The 25104-nt window shown below is 50.4% G+C and overlaps 1 protein-coding gene across 1 annotated transcript in view; it reads right to left on the bottom strand.

Annotated features, from left to right (window-relative positions):
• Window positions 1-25104, bottom strand: part of LOC135897104 (luciferin 4-monooxygenase-like) — a 193911-nt gene that overhangs the window by 93152 nt on the left and 75655 nt on the right. Inside the window, exon 2 of the mRNA XM_070521381.1 lies at window positions 286-493. Within this exon, the coding sequence (XP_070377482.1) occupies window positions 286-355 (70 nt within the window). The 5' untranslated portion in view covers window positions 356-493. The remainder of the gene's footprint in view (window positions 1-285; window positions 494-25104) is intronic.

The following is a 25104-nucleotide window of genomic DNA, read 5'->3' as shown; positions in this document are numbered from 1 at the left end:
TTGGCCAAACACGGTTTGATTCGCTTCTAGTTTCTGTCTGTGTCCCTTCGCGCTACAATTCAAGATCAAGCTACCGTACCAATTCGCCCAACTTTCTATCCTGATGACACATATTGAGTGAGCCAAGTTGTATACACGGTAAGGCAGCAATTGCCAGCACTCCAAGAGAGGAAGGAAGAGGCAAGGAAAGCTTTCCTTTAAAATCTTCGCTTTAAAACGGACCCCACTCAGTTCGCATTCCTGAAGAACAGCAGTGACAACGTAAGACAAAGCAGATGCGCTTACCGAGAGTGAGATTAGTCTTGATCATATTGGCTACGCCACCAGCAAAGAAAGTCCCGCACATGGCGACCATTAACTCGTAGCTGTTGAGACAGTGGAAACCAACAATGTCGCCGGCGCGCAGTCCGAGCCTGCGCAGTCCAGCGGCGATCCGACGGCAACCGTCCAGCAGTTCCCCAAATGTGTACTGAACGCCGGTCTGCACATCCACCTGAGACAGGACGCGGTAAAGCTGTAAGCACAATATTACCTCCGCATTTTTACAATACAAATACACATTTGGCTGACCTTGCGCAATCTATTTCAGGAAAACAGAGTGCGAGACAGAGGTGACGGCGCCCGGACTACCCCGTCTTATAACCTGTAAATGTTCTTCCGGGATAGGAGCAGAGTTTTCGGTTTCCAAGGCATTATGCAGGAAAGTCAGAGTTGGCGAAACTCCGTTTCTTGCGAGCTATCGCGAACGCTCAAATAACTGATTGGACAATGAATAGGGAACATTTGGCATACTTCATTTTTTTTTCGTATGGGAATTCCTCGATGTGGAGTAATAGCCTACGTGTACTTGTGTGCCCCAGAGCAACCCTTTGTTGCTTCATTCCACCGGACGGTTCAAGCAAACATAACAAAGTGCATTGCGTACACGGAATTGTGTTATAACGTAAATTCGACAACAGAAGTAAGCGCACGCCAGTTTTTGCTCATGTTGAGGAACCTAATTGTCACGTCATCCAGCACATGGGGTGTAAGCACCACCAAACTTCCATTAAAAGAACGCCATCTCTGGTGAACCTTTTGCGATTCATGCAAAGTGGGTGTTTTCGTTTTTCTTTTTTTTGTAATGTGCGAGGCTTATATGGTTCATAGTGCGACCCCGCCGTCATCAGAAATGAAAAAGCAAGGCATAAGAAACTCGGCCCACAAATTACGTCATTTTAAACCTAAAAAGTCGCAGTATCAACCACAAAGCGAAGCATCCTATGCGATAGCAAATTAATACACAAGCATACGAAATAAGGATAGTGTTTTTATTGGCCTTATAAGCTCGGAAACGTTCGCTCGCTATGACTGAATCAACAAGCATGTCTTCAGCGCGCACGAGCATACATGAACACATCACACTCGGTGAGCGCGAACAGCCACTGTCAAAACGCTGGTCTCAGCAAGCGCGGCAGAAGTAGCGGCGAGCAAAGTGACCATCGTGCGGTCTATCGCTTCAGCAAAAGAACGGCGATAACACAGCGCTCACAACGGTATGAGTCGTCTGCAGATGGCTTTCAAGATACGGCTCGCACGACCGCGCGCGGCCGTGCAATGTACGCACTAGTTGGGGGCGTCATGGCCGCGCGCGCCTACCTCCACGCTTGCCTCCATATATGGAGCGCGAGATTAAGCCGCCATCGTCAGTCCCCTTGCGTGCGGTCGCGAAGTGCACAGTTGCTGCCGAAGCGTAAGGCTACCCTCTCCCTCCCTCCCACGGCCTTTCGCACGACGGAAAACCGCGCGTTTCCTCTCCGCTTTCTTCGTTCACGCGCGCCAGATTGAGCCGTGATAGCAAGTTTCCCTCGCGTGTTTTCATTCGAACACACATCATATGATGCGCGGCGACCGTGTTATCGCATTTGGATTTTAATAATAGTATTTGGGGTTTTACGTGCCAAAACCACTTTCTGATTATGAGGCACGCCGTAGTGAGGGACTCCGGAAATTTTGACCACCTGGGGTTCTTTAACGTGCACCTAAATCTAAGCACACGGGTGTTCTCGCATTTCGCCCCCATCGAAATGCGGCCGCCGTGGCCGGGATTCGATCCCGCGACCTCGCGCTAAACAGCTCAACACCATAGCCACTGAGCAACCACGGCGGGTACCTTTGGATTTTATACGGAACATCACGAGAATGGCGAAGCCGACAACAAGAAGGCACCTGGTGCTCCCACATAATTGCTAAGCAATAAAAGAAAGCGGCCACTGAGCAGATACCATCCCCTCCCCTGCTACCACTTATAACATCCCGTAACCGAGCGCGCCAACGACAGCGCCGCTCACAGCGCCGCTAAACCTTGCGCCGCCGGTGCATTGCAGCACCGTTAAAACAGGCGGGACCGATGAATACCTTCAAGGCTGTGCACGTGGTTGGGCCAGTTGGGCTCTCCCTGGAGCACTATTCACTACATTGCGCACCATGCACAGGAATCTAATTTCGGCTCTACGCTGCGGCACGTCCATTGGCGTCGTAAGAGACTGCAATCTGGACAGGTTCGACGCCATTTTTCATGGGCGCGATGAGTGCCGATCTCAGCTTAAGAACCACCTCTCACCACTTCGCAAGATACCGGAACGGACTTGGCATTCGAGAACGTGCCACGCACAGTGCACGATGCAAGGTACGCATCGACATACTCCGATCACAATTAATGCTATGGTAATGTCGATCAACCCCACTGACACCGTCGCGAATAACATCAAACGCGCTTCAAGTACCCGTCCGACGACGACTACGACATCGCCCCGAGTATGGAGTGGAGTTTGCCTGCAAACCGATGAGGAAGGAAATGTAGTGTCAACACCATAAAGCCACTCGGAAAAGTACTGTCATTGCTCAGCCAAGTGGTGCCATCGCGATGAAGAGTGTCATCTTGAAAGAACACTGAACGCAATGTGTGTGAAACACTAATGAGAACTCCGCAAATAAAACTCAGCTGAGAGATTGCAAATGGCCGGTTCGTCGTGTTGCGCTGTTGCGACCTCATGAGCAGAGAAATTACACTCGAAAACATAACGCAGCAGCACCTAACTCGGCAACATTTTGACGCAACACTCTACCTTAACACCCCTCCGCACTTGAAAGGATGCAATCTTTCGCAGGAATTTGTGTAACTGACTAGCTACACCGTGAGATTTTGATTGGTTTTGTTTAATGTGTTATCTACTGTGTATAAAAACAATGTGTTTTCATGCTTTTAACATGTGTGCGTGTCTTTTACAGGAGGTAGAAGGAGAAGCAAGGAAATGCCTCATTGTTGAGAGCGAAGTGTTTTCTTAGAATACTTACTGTTATGTTACCGGCCTCATAACCAAAAGAAATTCAATGCACTGAAGTGAATGCACTACGCAATTACCTTTTAAAGTGAGAGTTACTACAGGTGCATTAAGGATAGAGTCTGCAACACATTCAATGTTTATTGGTTTCCGTGAAGAAGAAAAGATAGATATCAGAGAAAAGACAGAAGCCATGAAATGATGCTGATCGTGCGTTAAGGCTTGTACGGAAATATATTAGCCCTACTGTTTTCTCACAGTCGAAGCGTGAAATATGCTATTGCAGAAAATTCACCACAATAACACGCCGTGGTGGTGTAGTGGCTTTGGCGCTGCGCTGCTATGAACGAGGGCACGGGTTCGAATCCCGGCAACAGCGGCCGCATTCCGATGGGGGCGAGCGAAACTTGTCCTGCGAGCACCTGACCTTCGTCACGGTCAAGTAACCCACCGGTAACGGTGCCGGATCGCTTCAAACTCCCACTCCCTCAGCTCGGGACCTCCTCGTTGCTGTCAGATTGTCTGCACTCGGGCGGTTCTAACGGCTGGATCGGCGCGCCGACAGCGAGCCCTTCCAGGGGCGAGTTCTCGCCGCCACTCGTCGAAGGCTGACCGTTCCTCCGGGGAACGCACAACACGTGGCCGGCCCATCCGTTTTAAGAAACTGAATTGAACGGAAACGAAGCCAGCCAGAGCGGGTGCGAAATCATTTCCCGCCCTTCTACTTTGGCGTGCTTCATATCCGTAGAGTGGTCTTGGCCCTGTTTGATCCGCACCGATGGCACCGGCTGTTGGAACCTCAGTGCTGACACCCGTTGTTGCAACCGGACCGTTGGCGCCCGTTGTTGCAAATGGGTCGCAAGCCCCAAGGGTAGCGTTGGCCTGGCGGCCTGGGGCACACTGGAAGCATCCGAAGGTCCCAGCAAAGCATGAGGCGACTGCTAACAGAACAACTTGTTTATTCTAGCATCGCAAAGAGCGGGCGGTCAGGTCGACCGAAGTAGAGAGACGGGAGAGCAGAGAGCACGTTACTCAACAGAAGAAATCGGAGCCTCTCTCTTGGCGTCCGGGAGCAGCTGCTTTTATACTCTTGGCGTCGAGGGCAAGAAGGAAGGTCACGGGACGACACCACGTGACAGCGGCGACGGACGGACTGAGAGACACGTTGGGACAAGGAGGTGACGCATCAGCCGGGCCGGCGCAACACCCTCTAGAGAACTTAAGGCCTTCTGGCTGACCCTCTCCCCTTGAGCGACGTCACGCACAAGAGGCCAACATAGAAGTTCCGTGCAGCGTGCTACGAAGCTACGAGCGGCGCACCAGTTTTGAAAATGAAACGCGGAAGATATACAATGGTGAACGCCGGCTATTCGGAGAAGACGGAGGGTACGGAAGTGGCGACAACAATTCAATTAGTTCCAGGAGCCCTGCCGCTCCTTGAATAGCTTCGGGGTTAAACAAGTCCCGGCATGCTCGGCCATGCTATTGCATGCTTCCGAACGCACATTTTTTTTCGAGACGTGACCAGTGCATGTAGTCTCAACACTTGTGCTGTGCTTGCGATTGTGTGTACCGCGAGTCTTCATTGCCCCGGAATGTGGAGTGCCATGCCAAGATATGCCTATTAAGTGCTGCGTGCCCAATTGCCGGAGCAATTACATGTACAAATCAAGGCAGAAAAATAATGTCTTCAAGTTTCCGCAAGATGAAGAAGCCCAGAGTGCCTGGATTAGTGCGCTACCACGTGCAGACTTCATTGTATTAGCGCACTCCAGAGTAAGATGTTCAGAACTTCTTTAAATAGTTACTTTTGAAAAATACTGGAAGGTTAATTGCTCAATTACAGCAAGTTCATTTACAGAAAGTGATGATTCTTCAGAGTTCGACGCCTTCGAGGATAGACATAAATCTGAATTTGTGTTAATGCACCTTTTGGGGTGTAGGACGAATATTTTATTGAAGAACTACTGCTGCAAAATGAATGACAAAATATTGTATGCTAATGCTAAGGCAAGGAAGATAAAAGCTGAAACTCTGCCCATTAAGGCAGCTGTTTTCGTGTAAATAGCTGCACAAATGTTTTATATCCCATTTCTAAACTCATTTGAGTTGTAAATTAGTGGACTGCGGTAATTAATGCGTCGAAAGCGAAATTATTCGTTTGACCATAATATAGATTGTAATAAATACATGTGTCCCCAATAAGATTGTTCATACGCAATTGTGAAGCTAATCGAGTGCATTACATTCGTCATTGCCGTGCCGTAAAAACCACAAGTACAAAATACGGAAGGAGAGGTTTTTATGGATTCAATTTACTTGAAGTAATAGGTATGAAGTTTGGGGTATAATAAATAATAATAATTCACAAAAAACGAACATTGCAAAGACGACAAATCGCGATGCTATAAAAGCTTCCGGCATCAATACATGCACAAGCTTTACAAAGCTGTTTTGTATCTGTGCCTCTAAATAAATGCTTTGTAAGGCGCCTGTGCTCATTCCGTAGTTTCGACTGAAGAACCAAGCCGCGATCCCTTCACTGAACCCGTATCCCCGAGCGTGCCGATGGCCTCTTGCCCGTGACGTCACTCGCCGAGCACTCCGGCCTTCTAGTCTAGGAGGTGTTGGCCGGCGCCGGTCAGACCTCCTCGCTTCACACTGGGGGAGCTCCTCTCCCCAGCTGCCGCGCTTTGACAAGCGTGGGCACACACACACACACGCACACACGAAGACGCGTGGCACTGAAACATGCCGGGACGCGCTCGGCGGGGATGCGTCGCGGCCGCTCCGAACGGGCCAAAATGTCCGCCGCTTTGAACGAAGCTCCGGCGTACGTTGCATCCGCGCTGGCTTTACCGCGCGTCGTAGGCGAAACGTAACAGCCCGTAAGACACCAGAATTTAGTTTTAAAATTTGATGATGATGATGTATGGGGTTTTGTGGCGCAAGGGCCAGGTATGGTCAAAGAGCGCCATGTCTGTGCTAATGATTTTGCGGTGTAATTATGATTACTATGAAGTTCGTGTGAGGTGGCTGTAAAGAGGCCTTAAAATATACGCTCTAAAGTGCGTAAAATCTGTATGATAAAATAATGGCGATGACGTGTGACTTGTATGCATTTAGATGCATTAAAAAAGAATAATACGATAGGTAAAATATATCTGATAGTAAAAAATCTTAGAGCACTACTGCCTCCTTAGAGCCCTTGAAACACAAGGGCCTGGAGGCATGTGCTATGCAAGACAATTATCGCAGTGGCATCCTATCAAGAGAGGAGGCGCTACGAATTCATGGGACTAGTAACATGTAAGACCACATCTTTAAGATAACCTAGCACTGTGTCGGTATTAAAAAGCGGTTCTGGACCAAGAAGCATTTCAGGATGAAGAGGAATGTGCTGTCGGTATGCTAATGAAAAATGTCTGTTTCTCTCAGATTCGGCTTCCCGACACTCCAGGAGGACGTGGAGTACGGTCAGCCTCTCCCCGCATCTACCACAGGTTGGAGGCTCACTTCCGGTGAGTAGAAAATTATGGGTGCCAAACGTGTGTCCTATTCTGAGACGGCAGAATAGGACATCTGTTCGGCGCGATTTTGCAGTAGACGGCCAAAATCTTAACTGTGGTTTTATCAGGTGGAGCTTATTATCCGTTTCCGCGTCCCACATGTGTTGCCAGTGATCTCGCAGCCTCCTTCGCAAGAAAGGCCTCAGATCTGTGACAGGCACCGCAGCGGTAGGGTTAACAGCTTGCAATGTGATTGACGTGGCCATCTCGTCCGCCAGAACGTTACCTTCGATTCCCCTATGATCAGGGACCCAGCATATTATGATATTCTGGTTAGATAAGTACGCTTTGCACAAGACCAAATATAGTTCATTAAATACGGGATTTGTATGTTTGCTGAGTGACATTAAGGCCTTCACGACGCTGAGAGAGTCTGTATAGATCGCTGCTTTTGGAAGTTTCGATTTTCTTATGTGCTTTACAGCAGAGAGTAGTGCGTAGGCCTCGGCCGTAAAGATACTTGTTTCCGGATGCAGTACATCGGCTTCCGAAAACGATGGGCCGACGGCTGCATAGAGTACCCCGGCATTTGACTTCGAAGCGTCTGTGTAGAACTCTGCGCAGGTGTGCTTGTGCTGGAGTTCTAGGAAATGCATTCGGATTTCGGCCTCAGGAGCGCGCTTTGTAACTTTTATAAAGGATATGTCACATTGTATCACCTGCCACTCCCAAGGAGGTAAGAGCTTGGTTAGGTGCATTAAGCGATGCTCGAGGAGTGGGACATGCATTTCATCGCTAAGCTGCGTCACACGCAGCGAGAAAGGCTGTCTTATGAAGGGACGATTGCTGAAAAGTGTAGCGCACGTCATATCGGTAACGTTATGAAAACATGGATGTTCAGATTGGAGCGTACTTTAAGGAAATATGTAAACCTAATGTATGATCTCTGTAGGTGGAGAGACCATTCATTCGATTCGGCATATAAACTTTCAATCGGGCTTGTTCTGAAAGCGCCCGTGGCTAAGCGGATACCTAGATGGTGAACTGGGTCTAGCATCTTTAGCGCGCTCGGGGCGGCAGAGCTATATACTACAGCACCATAATCCAATCGAGACCGAATTAGGCTCTTGTATAGGTTCATTAAACACTTCCTGTCACTACCCCATGTAGTCTGGGATAGAAGTTTCATTAAGTTCATTGTTTTCAGACATTTTTCTTTCAAATATTTAATGTGTGGAATGAAAGTGAGTCTGTAGTCAAGTAGGATACCTAGGAATTTGTGCTCTTTGCTGATAGGTATTCGTTGTCCACACAGTACTAAGGAAGAATCCGGAACCAGGCCTCTCTTTCTTGTAAAAAGAACGCAAGAGCTTTTGTTAGGATTGATCTTAAATCCATTCTTGTCTGCCCACACTGAGACTTTGTTCAGGCCATGCTGTACCTGTCTCTCGCAGACTGCGAGGTTACAAGATTTGAAAGCTATTTGAATGTCGTGCACGTAGACAGAGTAAAAGATGGCGGGTGGTAATGAAGCACGAAGCGTGTTCATCTTCACGATAAAGAACGTGCAGCTGAGCACGCCTCCTTGAGGTACACCCGTTTCTTGCGTAAAAGGACGTGAGAGTGCATTGCCGACTTTTACCCGGAAGGTACGATTTGACAGATAGCTTTCTATTATATTAAGCATATTACCGTGAATGCCAAATTCTGACAAGTCTCTTAAGATTCCGTAACGCCACGTAGTATCGTACGCCTTCTCCATATCGAGGAATATGGATAGGAAGAATTGTTTGTGTACCAATGGGTCCCAGATATTTGCTTCTACACGTACAAGATGGTCAGTTGTGGAGCGCCCTTCTCGGAAGCCGCACTGATAGGGATCAAGGATTTTGCTCAGTTCAAGGAAATGAATGAGTCGCCGATTAATCATTTTTTCAAACACCTTACAGATGCAACTTGTGAGGGCTATCGGGCGGTAACTTGCCACTGAGGAAGGGTCCTTGCCTTGTTTCAAAACAGGGACCACAATGGCTTCCTTCCACGTGGTTGGAAGGTACCCTGCATCCCAAATGGTGTTGAAAAGTGTGAGTAGTGTAACCTGCGTGTCGTTGTGTAAGTTTTTGAGCATTTCATACATGTTTCTATCAGATCCTGGTGCGGAGCTGTTGCATGCGCTTAAGGCAGCTCTCAATTCGGCAATACAAAAAGGACGGTTGTAAGGCTCATTCTCTCGACCTTTTCTTGTTAATGGTTTCCGTTCTTCTGCTTGTTTGTATTTGAGAAAGGATTGTGTATAATTTCTTGGACTTGACACGCTCTCAAAATATTCCCCGAGTGAGTCTGCCTGGTCTTGCAGTGTATCGCCCTGTGTGTTTACCAGGGGGAGTGAATGTGTTTGCCGCCCTCTAATCCTATTAACTCTGTTCCAGGCTTTGGCCTCATCACTAAACGAGTTAATACTCGATAAAACTTGTGCCAGCTCTCTCTTCTGGCCTGTCGGCGGGTTCGCCTGCCTTGGGCCTTTATTTTTTTAAAGTTCATAAGATTCTCTGCAGTGGGAGAAGCGCGTAGCAACCCCCACGCCTTGTTCTGATTCTTACGGGCGATCCTACATTCGCTGTTCCACCACGGTACACGTCGTTTGCATGCTAGACCACTTACTTCGGATATGCATTTTGATGCTGCATCTATTATGAATGATGTAAGATACTCCACAGCAGCATCGATTTCTAAAGAACATATGTCTGCCCATGATATGTTAGTGAGAGTTCGAAATTTCTCCCAGTCGGCTGTGTCTATCTTCCACCTAGGAGCTTGCGGAGGATATTCGTTTTCTTTAGATGTTCTTATCAGTATAGGGAAGTGGTCGCTCCCGTAAGGATTGTTCGTAACTTCCCACTCAAGTTCGGGCAGTGCGGACGGGGAAACTATGCTAAGATCTATTGATGAAAAGGTTCTGTTTGCTAGGGAGTAATACGTGGGTTGTTTCTTATTCAGCAAGCACGCACCTGAAGAAAAAAGGAACTGTTCAACAAGACGACCTCGCGCGTCTGTACGAGAGTCGCCCCACAGGGAGCTGTGCGCATTGAAATCGCCCAGAACAAAATAAGGTTCTGGCAATTGATCTATATAGGATTGAAATTCATGTTTCGTTAATTTGTAATTTGGGGGTATGTAAACAGAGCTAATGGTGATCAGTTTGTTTTGGAGAACAGCTCGAACCGCCACTGCTTCGAGAGGCGTTTGTAGCTGTAAAAGTTGATACGCAATGCTCTTATGGATAGCAATGGCGACACCGCCCGATGATGCGACAGCATCATCGCGATCTTTGCGAAAAGTTATGTACTGTCCGAGAAAGTTTGTGTGTTTGGATTTTAGGTGCGTTTCCTGTAAACACAGCACTTTTGGATTGTGTTGGTGGATGATTTCCTGCACATCATCAAGGTTTCTAAGAAGACCTCTGATGTTCCATTGTATGATTTGTGTATCCATATTAAAAGTAAGTTGGTGCTGTGTGTACGGAAACGGAACGATGCCTTAGATTACAGAGCTCTTTCGAGGCCCTGTAATCGGGGTTTCGCTCTTTCTGAAGCGTTCGAGTGAGCCTCGCCGCTCCTTAGGCGCTTGGTGCGCCTTGAGGGTAGGTGTAGTGTCCATTGCCTCGTGTGAGGCACCGGACATGTGCGCTTGCGAGCGAGAAGTTACTAGAGAGGGGCCCGCCTTGGAGGGCAAGACCCCTGCGCCCACCAGCCCGGAGGTCGATGGGGCTCCCTGAAGGATTTGGCTGCGCCGGCTGTTGCCAGCGCAGGAAGGGGCCGGGGAGGCCGGGGCAGCCTCGGGTGCGCCAACCTTCGGGGTCGATGATCCCTCATTCAGGGTTGACGGAGCAGCGCTAGCAGCAACCGCCGTGGGGGCAGATGGCGTAGCTGCCGACTCACTGCTTGTGGGCCAGACAGCCGCCGGAGGCCGTTGTGACGCTGCCCCCTGACGCGCCACTTCGGCAAAGCTTTTCTTTGGCAAGTATGCTACCCGCCTGCGTGCCTCTTTGAATATGTTTTCCTTTAATTTGATTGTGACTATGTCTTTCTCTTTTTTCCAGGACGGGCATGACCGCGAGTATGCGGCGTGCTCGCCTTCACAGTTTACACAATGGAGAGTGTTCACGCAAGCTTCAGAAGTATGTTCGTGTTCACTGCACTTCGCACAGGTTTGACGGCCTCGGCAGCACTGCGAACTGTGGCCGAAGCGTTGGCATTTGAAACATCTAAGCGGATTTGGCACATATGGCCTAACACGGAGCTTGATGTACCCGGCCTCTACAGACTCGGGCAGAATACTTGAGCCGAAAGTCAACATAAGGTGTTTGGTCTTGATTTCTTTGCTGTCACGCCTGATCTTAATTCTTTTAACATTGATAACGCTCTGGTCACTGAAGCCCTCCAAGAGTTCATCCTCAGAGAGCTCCAGCAAGTCATCGTCCGAGACAACACCGCGGCTTGTGTTCATGGTACGGTGCGGGGTTACTGTTACTTGGGTCTCCCCAAGTGACACATGTTTCGGCAGCTTCTCATACTGCTTCTGATTTTGGAGTTCCAAAAGGAGATCACGACTTGATATTCTCGACACCTTATATCCTGTACCGAAAACTTCGGTCAAAGACTTGGAAACAAGGAACGGTGAAATGGATCGCACTAGTTTGTCTGGCTTTTCTGAGTGAATCACGTGGAATCGAGGAAAGTTGTGGGCTTGTCGTCCGAAAAATTGAAAGAGATCTTCGGTGCGCCCTCGTTTCTGAGGGCGATCAGGCAGTTTGGGGAAAGCAGTTTCCATGAAAATGTATAAAAATTCGGCAACAGCGCCGACCGCCCACCACGAAGCCCAACGAGGGGATGCGGCAGAACTTGCATGCAAGTCTGCACGACGCCAGTCGTACGCCGCCACTATAACCAAATACGGTGTACCCAAGGTTGGATAACCACACAGGGTTAACCCTTGCCGCCAAGGAGAAGGAAGTAAATAGAAGAGAGAAGGAGACAGGAAAGGTGGAAAGTAAGGGAAAGACGAAGGTTGTAGGAAGAGAGAGACAGGAAAAGGGGACTGCCGATTTCCTCCAGGTGGGTCAGCCTGGAGGTGCCATCTATGTGAAGCCGAGGTCGAAGAGGTGTGTTGCCTCCGCCGGGGGGCCTTAAAGGTCCAAACACCCAGCTTCGGCTCAACCCCCAGGATCCCCTTTTCCCCAGACACGGCTAAGCCGCGGACGGCTACACGCGGGTGGGTCCAACCCTCGTGTGCCCGGGTCCGTGGTGTCGCAACACACCAAACGCCTGCTTACGCAGACGCCCCTGCGGGGGTTTTAAAATTTATTACGATATATACTCTACACGTTCGCTTTGGTACCTTGATAAGCAGTGTCGCCTCGTGGCGCAAGTAACAGAACCTACATTGAAATATGGGATAATTCACTGGGAAAAATGCGCGTGAAAGCTGAAGCCAACAGATTGCAACTAAATGGTCACGTGTATAAGGCGATGTTGAAACGTGGCACATTGTGCTGTCGAAGCATATTCCCTCGACACAGCATTTTACCATAGTTGCGTATTGTTTAAGCTGATCCGTCCGTTACAGCATAGCGCGCTACAACTGTGGCGTTTTCTTATATTGCGAGTAGCTTGTACTCAACAAACCAGAAAAAAATTTGACGGCATCAAAAGTCGATGTCTTCTCGTCAGCGACACCTCGTATTATGCACAACCCGCATTGCGTGTGACTAACGGACAGACGCACAATAGTACGTCTTATCAGCAGCAGAAGCCAACGTGAAAAAAAAAAAGCCTCGCTTAATTTGCAAACTAGCCGGTCAACAAACACATAGAACTCACAGAACCGTATCTGACGTACGAGTTTTTATCGGCGTTCTTCGCGTGTCGGTGCTAATGGAACGTACCACTTGCGAAATCCACGGCGTCACTCAATCAGCTGCACTATTCAAGCCTTGTCGGGCCAACGTTTAGAGGTAAAAAGGGTATCTATAAACGCTGCGCTTAGCGACAGACGCCATGTCCTAACACAAATCGCGAAATAGGTCCAGCGGCTGTTGGCACAATTTTGACGAAAAATTACAATGATCGTTCCGATAGCTCCAACGTGTGACCAACCAGTTTGTCGCAGCCACAGAGAAAGGGGGGGGAGATATGCTACACCTGCGAATGCGATGTCCGTCGCATGCGACCAAAATCACAATTAAAGGGGTGATGCATCATGTGAAAAAGGTTTAAGTTATCATGACATCGCTGCGTCACAGTCTCAGATGATTTGGTGTTTGGATTTCGGCAAAGCTTGTGAACAATATAGATTATGAAAGAAAAAAAAAAACACATTGAGTGCGGTTAAAGGTGTGACTGTTCGCATATGATAAAACATTCCCGCCCAAGCACTCGTTACAGATGGTTAACCAGCGAAGCTGAAACGTGCGGCCCCGGTGTTTATCACTGGGTTATTCCCGACGGTTCATTAAAGTCTTTCTCGATTATTGGTTATGTCTTTGTGTTTCTTAATAGGTTACAAACACGTTCGGCTGCGACGGAGAGAACGACGTCAGTGACGGTATCCCCGCAGTCCGCCGTTGCCGCTAGCGTTCGATGTGTCGAGTTTGTCCGGTGGCGTGGTGAGCAGCATCCGCCCGGCATTGCTGCTTGTGATTCTTCATATTTAAGTCTATCCGTTGCGTAAGATGATGATGATGAAGCAACATTTGCTGGGACCGAAATAAATCGGTGGTGCACGCAGGCACCAGACGGGGTGGTTCCCTAGTTACGGGACCCATATGTTTCCAGCAGCTCCTGGCGCCTGTCCGTCAGTGCGAGCTGAATCGGTAGGGCGGGGGTGGATAACAAGGTCTCCCATCACTCAAGGGGTTGGGGTTTGGGGGTGTTGGTGGGAAGGGGAGGAGGGGGGGTCTTGAACTCTGTGCACTCTGCCAAGACGTGCGGCAGGGTGCCCTTTTCTCTTCTGCAAAAAGGACAGAGCATATCGTATTCCGCAGGGTACATGCGGTTCATGAGTACGGGGTGCGCAAGCGATCCCGCCTGCGCTCGACGCAGGATCGTCTGTTGTTGCCTGGTGAGTTTGGGGTGCGGTTCTGGCAGTCTGCACCTTTCCTCTCGGTACATCCGGGTAATGTCCCGAAAGCTGGTAACCGGGTGCGGTAGCTCTTCCGGCTCGTGCTCGGCCCGGATCGACATTTCTCGGGCATGGTAGTCGGCGATGGTGTTGCCTGCTACCTGCGAGTGAGCCGGGACCCACACGAGCTCTATGGCTCTTCCCGGAGGCTTGTGCTTGGCTAGAATGGCTCGGGCCGCGGAGGAGATTACCCCCCTGCGGAAGCTTCTGTAGGCTGTCTTTGAGTCGGTGACTACGGTGTCCACGCTCGGCTGTGTGAGTGCGAGAGCCACGGCCGCTTCTTCGGCAACTGCGGGGTCTGTTGTCTTCAGGGACGCGCTGACGATCAGCCTGTCATTTGATGTAACCACCACCGCGGCACGGTCACTGTGTTTTCGGAGCGAGGCGTCCGCGTAGAGGACCCTGGGTTTCTCTTCCAGTTTCCGGGCTAGTGCTTTAGCTCGCGCGGTGCGCCTCTCGTCGTCCTTGCCCGGCGTCATGTTCCGGGGAAGGGGTTTTGTCTGAATGATCGTTTTCCAGTCTTCCGGAAGGGCCATCTTGATGGGTACTGGCTCGATCTGCCATCCTATTTTGCGTAGGAGGGTTCGTCCGTGTACCGTGTGACTGAGCCGGATTCTCTGATTAGAGAAGTGGGCTTCGATGAGCTCCTCCACAGTGTTGTGGGCGCCCATGTCTAGCAGTTTTTGAGTGGACGAGTAAATAGGCATGCCTAGTGCTTGTTTCGTTGCCTTACGAAGCATCGTGTTTAGGGTGTCCCTATTCGCCTTCGTCAGCTGGAGATACGGCGCGGCGTAGGTAACCCGCGACACGACGAACGCGCGTACCAGGCGCATGGCATCGTCCTATTTAAGTCCTCGGTTTCTGTTAGATACCCTCCGAATCATACCAAGTATCTGTTCGGTTGAAGTCTTGATTTTTGTGATGGCGGCCTGTGCCTTCCCGTCGCTCTGTAGTAGTAGGCCGAGAATCCTAATCTGCTGTGTTGGCTTGATCGTAGTTCCAGCGATGGTGATAGTCACGTTCGGCGGCAGCTCCTTCTTGGATTTTCCCGGTTGGATCATGAGCAGCTCTGATTTCTGGGGAGCGCAGCTCAGTCCGCACGACTTTGCGTACTCGTGCACCGTCGTTGCCACCCGCTGCAAGACTTCCTCCATCCAGGCATCGGATCTGGCTCGGGCCGTCCACACCGTAATATCGTCGGCGTAGAACGCGTGGTCCACGCCTTCAATTTGCTTGAGTAGATCGGGCAGGGGCAGCAGGGCCAGATTGAAGAGCAGGGGCGACAAGACCGATCCCTGAGGGGTGCCCCTATCGCCGAGTTCGACAGGGTCCGACTTCTCTTCCCCTATCCTGATAGTCGCCGTTCGGTTCGACAGAAAATCTTTTATGTAGCCAAATGTCTTTCGGCCACACCGGGTTTTGTTTAGATTCTGCAACACGCTCGCGTGGGACACGTTGTCAAATGCTCCCTTCAGGTCGAGAGCGAGTATCCCGCGCGGCGCGTGCCTCGTTGCCGGCTTGACGACCAGTTCGTGGAGTTGGATCATCACGTCTTGGGTGCTGAGATGTTGCCTGAAGCCGTACATCGTCTCTGGCATCTGATCCGTTTCTTCGAGGTGCTTCTGTAGCCGGCGAAGGACCATGCGCTCCATCACCTTCCCCACGCAGGAAGTGAGGGAGATGGGCCGCATGTTGTCTATCGTGAGGGCCTTTCCGGGCTTTGGAATGAAGCGGACCTCGGCGTCCTTCCATTCCTTCGGTAACTGCGAGCTCTCCCAGGCTTCGTTAATGTGCTCTAGGAGGCCGCTGGCCGCTGTACCGCTCATGTTACCGAGTAATTTGTAAGTTATGGCGTCCCTGCCGGGTGCACTTCTCTTGTTACTGTCATCTATCGCTGTCCACAGTTCCGTCATGGTAAACGGCCGGTCCAGTTCTTCGTTGACGGGTTCTTCGTACCTCTCAGGCACCGGGTACTGGCCCTTCTCTGTCTTTAAGTACTTGGCCTTCAGGTCTTCCAGGAGCCTGCGGCCGTCTCCCTTGTACGTGTTCAATACTTTGGTGAGGTTGCGATTGGTCGCAGTTTTGCTACTCAGCGGGTCGATCAGATGCCTCAAGAGACACCACGTCTTCCACGTCGAGAGCTTACCCTGCAGGCCGTCGCAGGTCTTCAGCCAATTTTCCTTACATAGTTTGGCCGCGTGCTCGGCGATCTGTTTGTTCAAGACTGCTATGCGCTTGGCCAGCTTTCTGTTGTGTCTCTGACGTTTCCACCACCGCGTTAACGAGTGCCGGGCCGCCCACATGTGGGTCAGTCTGGCGTCCACGTACGGTGTCTGCGACGTCGTTGCGATTTCTTGGGTAAATTTATCGAGGGCCTTCTTCTGGTCCCTCGCCCATTCGGTGTAGGTCCTTTGTGTTTCAGCTTGTCCCCATTCTTCCTCGGACGCCTCTTGTTCTTGGGTAAACTTTCGCATCTTGTCCCAATCTGTGATCCGCGCCGTCCGCAGCACAGCCCGATATCGGGAGCCTCGGATTGTAATGCCGATCACGCTTTGGTCAGACCCCACGTCAACTTCTTCGCTTCTCCAGGAGACGTCTAGCGAGCCTGATAACCATGACAGGTCTGGCGTGGTGTCCCTCGCGGCACTGTTGCCTCTTCTGGTGGTTACGTCCGGCTCGTTCAGGAGGGCCATCTCGTGATCCTCCATTACTTTGGCCAATGCTTTTCCTCTCTTGGACTGAAACTTATAGCCCCACGTTGTGTGAGGGGCGTTAAAGTCGCCGAGGATCAGGAGCGGTCTGGTCCCCGCCAACCCTTTCGCCTGGCTCACGATGCGGTCAAATTCGTACTGCCGTTGTGACGGCCGGCAGTACGCGCTCATTACAAATAAATTACCTGAGCTGCCAATTTCTCTCGCATGAATTTCGACCAGCGTGTGCTCGCACCCACCCTGCGCCGTGACATGTTGAGTTGCCGCCACGTTGCTGCGGACGAGCACCGCCGTTCCTCTCTCCGTGGGGTCCGTGTAAGTGACGTACCCCGGTAGTCTTGGTTTCCCGTTTGTTTCTTGCAAAGCAATTACATCGGGCTTGTTTTCTTGCCCGTCAATGTGTAATAATAGTTCCGCTTCTTTGTTGCGAATCCCGCGGCAGTTCCATTGGTAAATTACGGTGGTATCCCCCCCGGTTTTCTTCTTGTGCTTCCTACTTTGCTTCTGCATCATCCTTTCCGGACGTCTCGAGACGATTGCGCCTTTTCGCGATCGCGCCTTTGATTTTTTCGGACCGCTCCTTTTTCAGGGACGGGAAGCGGTTCCTCACCGCTGTTGAGGCTACTTTTGGCGCTAGGCGCTTGTGCTTCACCGATCGCATATGAGGCTGACTCTCGACAGCCTCGAGTCGGGCGTCCATTTTGCTTAGCCTTTCATTAATTTGAGAAATTGCGGCCAAAATGGCCGTCAGCTCTCCTTCTCGCGGGATCTGTGCCGTTGCCGTGGTCGCGGTCTCGGCGGTCGTCGCTTCCTCTCCGCTCGCGGGGCTCATTTCGGCGTCCATCGCCTCTTGACTGCTGGATGCACTTTGCGTAACCCCAGCAGGGGGGTCCCTCTGCGGCAACCTGCGCAAGCCTGCGGCGTTGTTTGCCGCCGTGATGTTGTTTTCGGGGCTAGCATTTGCCGAACTGCCGTTATTCGCCAACGCTTCGATCCTATTCATAAGCGCCCGTATTTCGGCGTTCTGCTCCTGAATCTGAGCGTTTTGGCGCTCTATGATCCTCTTAAGTTCTAACACTTCGCTACTGTCCTTTTGCGGATTCGCTTGCGAGTTAAGGGGTTGAGAGGGGCTGAGCGGTGGGAACTCGGTGTCGCTGGTTCGAGCGATGGGAGACCTGTTGGTCCAGCCCACCTTTTTCTCGGCGATCCCTCGGCGTCCGGTTGACGCGCTCCGGGACCTTGAACTGGCCCTGGATCTCGAACTGGTCCGGGAGCGCGAGCGGCGGTTGCCGCCGCCGTTGCTGCCACCGGATGGTGTCTTCGAGCGGGAGCGACTCCGGCGGCCGTTCCTGCCGCCACTGTTGTTGCTGCTGCGGTCTGGCGTGTGTGACCGGCCCCGTTGTTTGGCGGCGCTACGGTGGGGTCCGCCTGCAGGACCTCTCTTGTCTCGGTTTCTTCTCCCGGCGTCTTCTTCCTCTGCTCGGCGCCGTTCCCAGCGTCGCCGGCGGACGATGTAGGGCGTCTTGAGGCGGGCTTTGCAGGCCTTGTCCGCGGTCAGGTGTTTGCCTCCGCATAGGCCACACTTCGGGACACATCTGTGGTCTTCGGCGGGGTTGGAAATTCCGCACCCTCGGCAGATCGTGTTCAAAGGATCCGGGCACACGTCCATTCTGTGGGCCAGTCTTCCACACGCATAGCATACGTCGATTTGTTTTCTGTGTAATGTGCACTCCGTGAGAAGATTACCGTATCTCACGTAATTGGGTACTTTGTGCCCTTCGAAAGCAATGACCACTGATCGGGTCTTACCGATTCGGTTTGCCTGTAGGGCCGTTGGGTTATGCTTGTGCACAACATTGTCCTGAATCTCCTGGGCCGTATCCTCGAGCGGGATGCCCCTTATGACGCCCTTCACCGTGCCGTGGGGGGCCGTTTCGTAGGTACTTATTTCGTGCGCCGTGCCGCGGATGTCGATCCTTCCTACTGCAGCGTATCGGTCGGCGTGCTCTCTCTTGGAGGTGCTCACCACTACGATATTTTGCTGTAGGTTGGGGCACACGACGTCTTCACTTGCTTCATTGGCGGGGATCTGTGCCGCCGCCGCAATTGCACGACTTAGTTCAACACGAGTCACGTCACTCACGTGGAGCCCGCCTCGCGGTCGTAACACGATTTTTATGTCGCCGCGTGGCAAGTTTGGCATGCGCGCGCCTTTCAACAATTTGCCTTTGTTTATGCGTTTCGCCCTTGAGTGACGTGTATCGCTGCCAGTGGCGCCACCGCCGAGGTTGTTGACATCAGCCATGGCCTTGGCGCCATCTTGGCTCGTTTGAAGTACGGGATTTAGGCCTATCTTGCCCATGCCTTTGTGCCTGACTCTCTCACCGGCAGTTTTCCAGCCTTGCGATCTTGTGCACTGGTCCGGCGAAATTTCGATGCCGTCCACCTCTACACGCATAGCGGTAATCATCTTAGGTCAATGCTCACTTGCCTAACCACCGATGGTTCGATGTTCCGCTGGCGGCTTCACCGAGGCTCGGGCTGGGCCTACCGCTCCCCCGGCCAAGGCCGAAGTCTACGTTAGGCCCAGCGGCGGACGCTCCTCTCGGCACACAAAAGTCCTCTAAATTCGGAAAAAGCGGTCCCCTACCTCGGAATTTGGGTTCCCGATGGTCCACACAACTTCATGCATCCGGTCGATGCACTTTCATTAAGGTGCGACTCAAAAATCCGGTCGTCCATAGAAAAAACACGAAACACGAAAAAAAGAAAAAAGAACTATACAACGAAAACTGAAAGAGGGAGACGCGAGAAAAAAATTCCGTGTACTCCCACATAGTTACACCACATGCCGGGCAAGAAAAAGTTAGGAAATTAGCGCGAGTTTTAAACGTACAGACGGCGCCGTAAATATACGGCTACGACCATTTTCGGACTTGTTCGCGGCGCATTATATTTACGGCTTCGACCCTCAATGGGTTAATAAGGTCACAAACACGCTCGGCTGCGACGGAGAGAACGACGTCAGTGACGGTATCCCCGCAGTCCGCCGTTGCCGCTAGCGTTCGATGTGTCGAGTTTGTCCGGTGGCGTGGTGAGCAGCATCCGCCCGGCATTGCTGCTTGTGATTCTTCATATTTAAGTCTATCCTTTGCGTAAGACAATGAATGGCTTATGCCCCTTTGTGCAGTGGCTCATGCCCCCGTAAACGCGGCCTCCCCGGTACGACGACAGACGTGAAATTCCACGCTGGAGTTCACGTTACATGCGATATATCCGGAGATTTACACTGATGACGCGTGCCCTGCTTGCGGGGATAGATCAACACTTTCGCACATTCTCTGGGGATGTATGTATATAGCAAGGCCTGACCTCAGCTCAGCTAGGTGGGAGGCGGCCCTCCGCAACCCACTCCTGGCTGAGCAACGTTGCGCTGTCCAGCAGGCCCACGATGCGGCTGGCAGGCTAGGCCTGTCGGTCCCGACGTGGGAGCGGCCAGCGACGTGCTAATACGCGTTCTGCAGGACTGTAAAATAAAAGTTACTCAATTAATCAATCAATCAATGACGAGCGGCAACGGAGCAAGCTGTAGAAGAATACGACGACGAATACAAGAGCAGTGGCACGCGCACTTTGGCGCGGTAGCGCCGAGCGGCGCCAACGAGCCAGCTGTGCAAGAAGACGACGACGCTCGAGCCATCGCTGATGATGATAGCTTTTTGTACACGCGGACACGATAGTGAGGAAACTAGCGCTTAACAGCTTCGCTGTAAACATTCACCGACGATTACAATACTCGCTAATGCGAAATTCGAGTGCAGCACTATATGTGTTTTCAGTTCGCGATATATTGGCTGGCGCGCACAATCCCGTGCGGCATATTGCAGTGGGAGCCCAGTGGGGTGCGACTGCCTCGCTAATCGGGAGATCGCGACAGGCAACGCGTGGGTGACGCGTGGGCGCGATTCACAGCAGCCACCGCAGAAAGACCTCCGATCATACAGCGCTTTGCTCCCACATTTAGTATCGGCGGCGTCATCAATACACAGATGACCCGCGCTATTCTGGCGCCATCTGATAGCCATCGTTGCCGCAGATCCCGTCTTGCGTGGCACTATTATTATTTTCTTCTCACGCTTTCGCCGTACACTCCTCCTCCGCTTTCCTCCTGGCGCTCTCTTCGCTATCCCCGCCTTTCATCACCCGCTGCGCTACGTGTTTGCTTTATCAACTTCGGTGTACTGGTTTACGCCAGGTACGCCGTCGCCTACGGTCGCCACAGGAACGGGTGCCCAAGAGCTGCGCTCCTAAGTAAACACAAATGCACACATCGCATTTTTTTCTATAGCTATAAATAACCACATCACTAAAGCGTTCTAGGCATACTATCCAGCATGTACGTTGGATCCACATATTTACTTAATATAAAAAGGAAAATTAAAATCGTATGAGGGTGCGAGCGCAATTTTTATCACATAAGCTGGATTTGAAGAGTTAACATGGCTGCCACGATATACTGCAGTGTGATTTAGCTAGTCACTAAAGTTTGAGTAATGATATGCTATTTCATTCCCCTTGGCGCTCAATATTCGCATTGTAGCATTAAAGGCGAACTGTTTTTCCCAGCCCGATTGATTTCGGTTTATCTGGCTTTTGCTTCTATTTTAAAAACAAGGCAGTAACATCTCATTGCACTGCTTTATTTCTCAAAATAAATATATCGTGAATTCGCGGCTCTGGTCCTTTGGTCCTTCTTCCATAAATGCCGAAAATGTATGCGAATTGAACACACTTGCGGAAAGCACATTTTTTGTTTTGCCGAACCCTTTTTCTTAACAATGCTCATCAGTTCAGTCTTTAACGTCAGTTTGTAAGGTTCAGTTTAACCCACCTCGATTGTATAAGTTCATACATTTCCACTTGCAATTGTGGAGCATGCTTTCGCCTTCTGGTGTTACAAGAAGGTAACACCTGCCATTTTTTTCTGGAACAGAAATGAAAAAAACACGGAGGGGGGGAGGAGGGTCACTCATATGTAACTAGAGGATAATGCGCTTCCTTTGAACTTTGCAAACGCTGACATGGAATATAGTTATTGCAGAATGCTTTACACAATTCGCCATCTCCTAGCTCACGTTTGTGCAATCTCTCGGCTCACATTCACCTTTATATGTTGTTGGAAACACTGGCATACTTTAACGCGACAGCGTTAAGGAGCTCGTATCGCAGAAAAGCCGGTGTCGTCGGCGTCGGTGTCAGCGGCGTTGGCCGTGAGCGATAAATCCCAAAAGGCACTTTATCAATAAAGAACATCGTGCAAGATGGGCTTGGTGGGAATCGAACCAGGGTCTCTGGAGTGTGAGACGAAGACGCTACCACTCAGCCACGAGTTCCTTCCTTCAAAACGGGACAAAATCGTCTCTAGTGAATGCGGTGTTGCCTTAGAAACGGGCCGTAGAAAGTTATACTTCGGTGTATATTCTTACTCAGCCATGAGTTCGTTCCTTCAAAACGGGACAAAATCGCCTCTAGTGAATGCGGTGTTGCCTTAGAAACGTGCCGTAGAAAGTTATACTGCGGTGTATATCGGTAATTATGACCATGTAACTTACAGAAGTCGCAGTTTCACGAGTAGCGACGTACGTTTCCGCTACATTTCTTCTGCGCTCTGCGCACACGCAGAGCCATCTTGCGGCAAACACAGAAGGCCCCCTCCTCACAATGTACGGCGCTGCCCCGACACGTGGCGCGCCACTCGCCTCATGATCGCGTCCGCCTTCATGGCGAGTCTGTGCCCGGCTATCTGTGCCCATCGCGGCGTTTGGCTGGCGTAGCGCGTTTGAGCAGGTGGTGCGAACGGGGTGCGATAACGCTATCCAGTTCCACTCTTGAAGGCGAAGCTTAAGCGTCCTCCAAGTTTTTTCTTGTGGGCATACTCAGGCGTCCTTAATTATGGGTGAGGCGGCCGTACAAGGGCAGCAGTTGATGCAACATTTATATTTGTACTCACATGCAGTAGTTGAGAAGGAATGTACACATCGTGGTAAAGTGGAAGCGAAGGGAGGGGGGGGCATATATAAAAAGAAGGGGGGGGGAATATATAATGCGATAAGTGTATTAAATACACGCAGTGCCCATACGTTCCTATAAAATGAACATTCATACTCCAAAGTCTTACTCAAGTTTCAGCTGAAGAGAGCGATATTCCAGGAAGTTGTATAAGCGAGGCGCTAATAATTTCCAAATGTTTGCAGCGACTGAAGCCACATCAAAATAGCGCAATATTTTATTCCAATGCTCTGAGAGCAACAATAAGAGCGGATGAGTTGGCAACGCTTGCGGCACATTCAAAAGAAGTAGGTAAAAGCTGCTTCTCACTTACCAGAGCAGTCAGGTCTTCGTGTTCTCGCCATACGTCGGTGAAAAAAGATTCAAAATTGACATCAGGGATCCCTGCGTCCTTGACACACGTCTTCACTACGCCCTCTTCAATGGTCACCAATACTTCGGGGGTCAAGTTTTCACCTTCCAAGGGGATTGACGCCCGTGGTGAGGAAGTTTGGGATGACATTTTTTTTCAGCCTGTTGTATAGGCCGAATCGCTTGCTTTGGTAGTTTTGTTTGGGAAGCAATCAGTGAACAGGACTAAACAAATGTGCGGTTATAGATGCCTCTAGCTACAAGTTCCAAAAGCGTTGGCTTTTAAGAAGTGGAACGGGCGGTGAACGCATATATAGGTGACACGCCAGACGCAACCAACCACCTGCAATTGCTTTCCGCCCACTGGGAAACCTCGTTACGAAAAAGGCAGTGAACAGGTCGCAGTTGTACAGCTGCAAACGCACGCCACAATTTTCATTTATTTGCCTCGGCCATGTATCTTCAGTATTAACAGCTGCTGCTGCTTACGTCCGTACTTTGTTGGCCTTCCAAAATTCAAGAAGGCCAAATTTGATGCACAATCTCATTACGGCAGCAAAGTATGTACGTTGATGGAGTGCACCAAAGAAGCTTTACAGCGCAAAAAGTTTTCTAACTCATTTGTACCATCATACCCTGGCTGCTGTCCGGCCGTCGTTGTCCCTAACAATTAGTGTAGGCGACGCCAACATTATTAGAGGCACATATGTGGTTGAGGTAAAGAGAGAAATGACAGCTTGTTATAATCATGGCGTGTTTCAAATGCAGACGCAGCAGTGCCTAACAAACGTGCCATTTTCAAGTGCCAGCGCATATCACTTAGAACAACTCTGTATCTGATGAGCAAATAACTTCGCGCTCAATAATTGGAACGGAAGGGTCATCACGCGTAATTGCATTTCAGTTCGTTTCCTACATTTTTCTTAGTGAATGTGTGCTTTCCATGGAAATTGCGGCAGAAGTCATCTCACGATGACTATAAGCGGTAATGGAAAAAGCAGTCGTGCATTGCAGCGACAGGCCATATTCCTGAAGCCACGTTCATTTCAGTGTACAAAGTTAATTGCGAGACTTTTCCTGATCCGGTTACATGCCACATACTCCGATATTGATAGAGAAGAAAGGGAGCTAACCGAGGGGCCCAGTATTTATATTTCGTAGCAGAAGAAATTAAGAAAGAAAGACACCAAGGACAACACAGGGTTAGTTACTTGTACTTACTAATTGAATTGAAGAAATGATAATTTACCTCCTCGTTCATTACATAACGAGTGTCTCGAGTCCCGCAGCATTGACGCCTGCCGGTAGCACGTGCGGGATTCTTGACCAGTTTCTTTACCCCAAAAAGATCACGTACTCGTAACGCCTGCGTCAGAAAGGATGTTCCACATCCACTGCGAAGGTTTATGAGTGGTGGCGCTGGCTAACACTCCCAGGGTTAGTTCTAGTAGTAACACATATATACCCCAGAAAGTGGATGGGAGAACGGCGCCCCGGTAGCTCAATTTGTAGAGCATTGTTCTTTCATCCATTTTCATTTCCAATTATTTATCGTTTCTTTAACTCAGTTACCATATACAAGTAATTTCCCCTAATGATTATCCTTGGTGTCTTTGTTTGTTGGTTTCGTGTGCCATACTCCGATATTGTACCACTTGTTTGTTGCACTCGCTAGCCACATTCTCCCACGAGCATGACGTTATGACGGCTGTATGACGCTGACGCTGTGAGGATGGAATGGTGAATAAGGAATGATATCGATAGATTGACAAGTCGCACAACGACGACGGCGTGATGATGATGACACGTGGATACTTAAAATTATGACGATGATATACTGACGACAACATGACGACAACGAAATGAAGACAACGAGATTATGAGGATGTGTGACGACGAAGGCACGGCGACACCCGGATGAAGCACGAGAGTGACGACGATCGCACGACCAAGTCGGCACGA

Source organism: Dermacentor albipictus, chromosome 7 (genome assembly GCF_038994185.2).
Source record: "Dermacentor albipictus isolate Rhodes 1998 colony chromosome 7, USDA_Dalb.pri_finalv2, whole genome shotgun sequence".
Classification (NCBI taxonomy): domain Eukaryota; kingdom Metazoa; phylum Arthropoda; class Arachnida; order Ixodida; family Ixodidae; genus Dermacentor; species Dermacentor albipictus.
The sequence above is the reverse complement of the archived record's forward strand: the minus strand, read 5'-3'. Positions and strand labels throughout refer to the sequence as shown.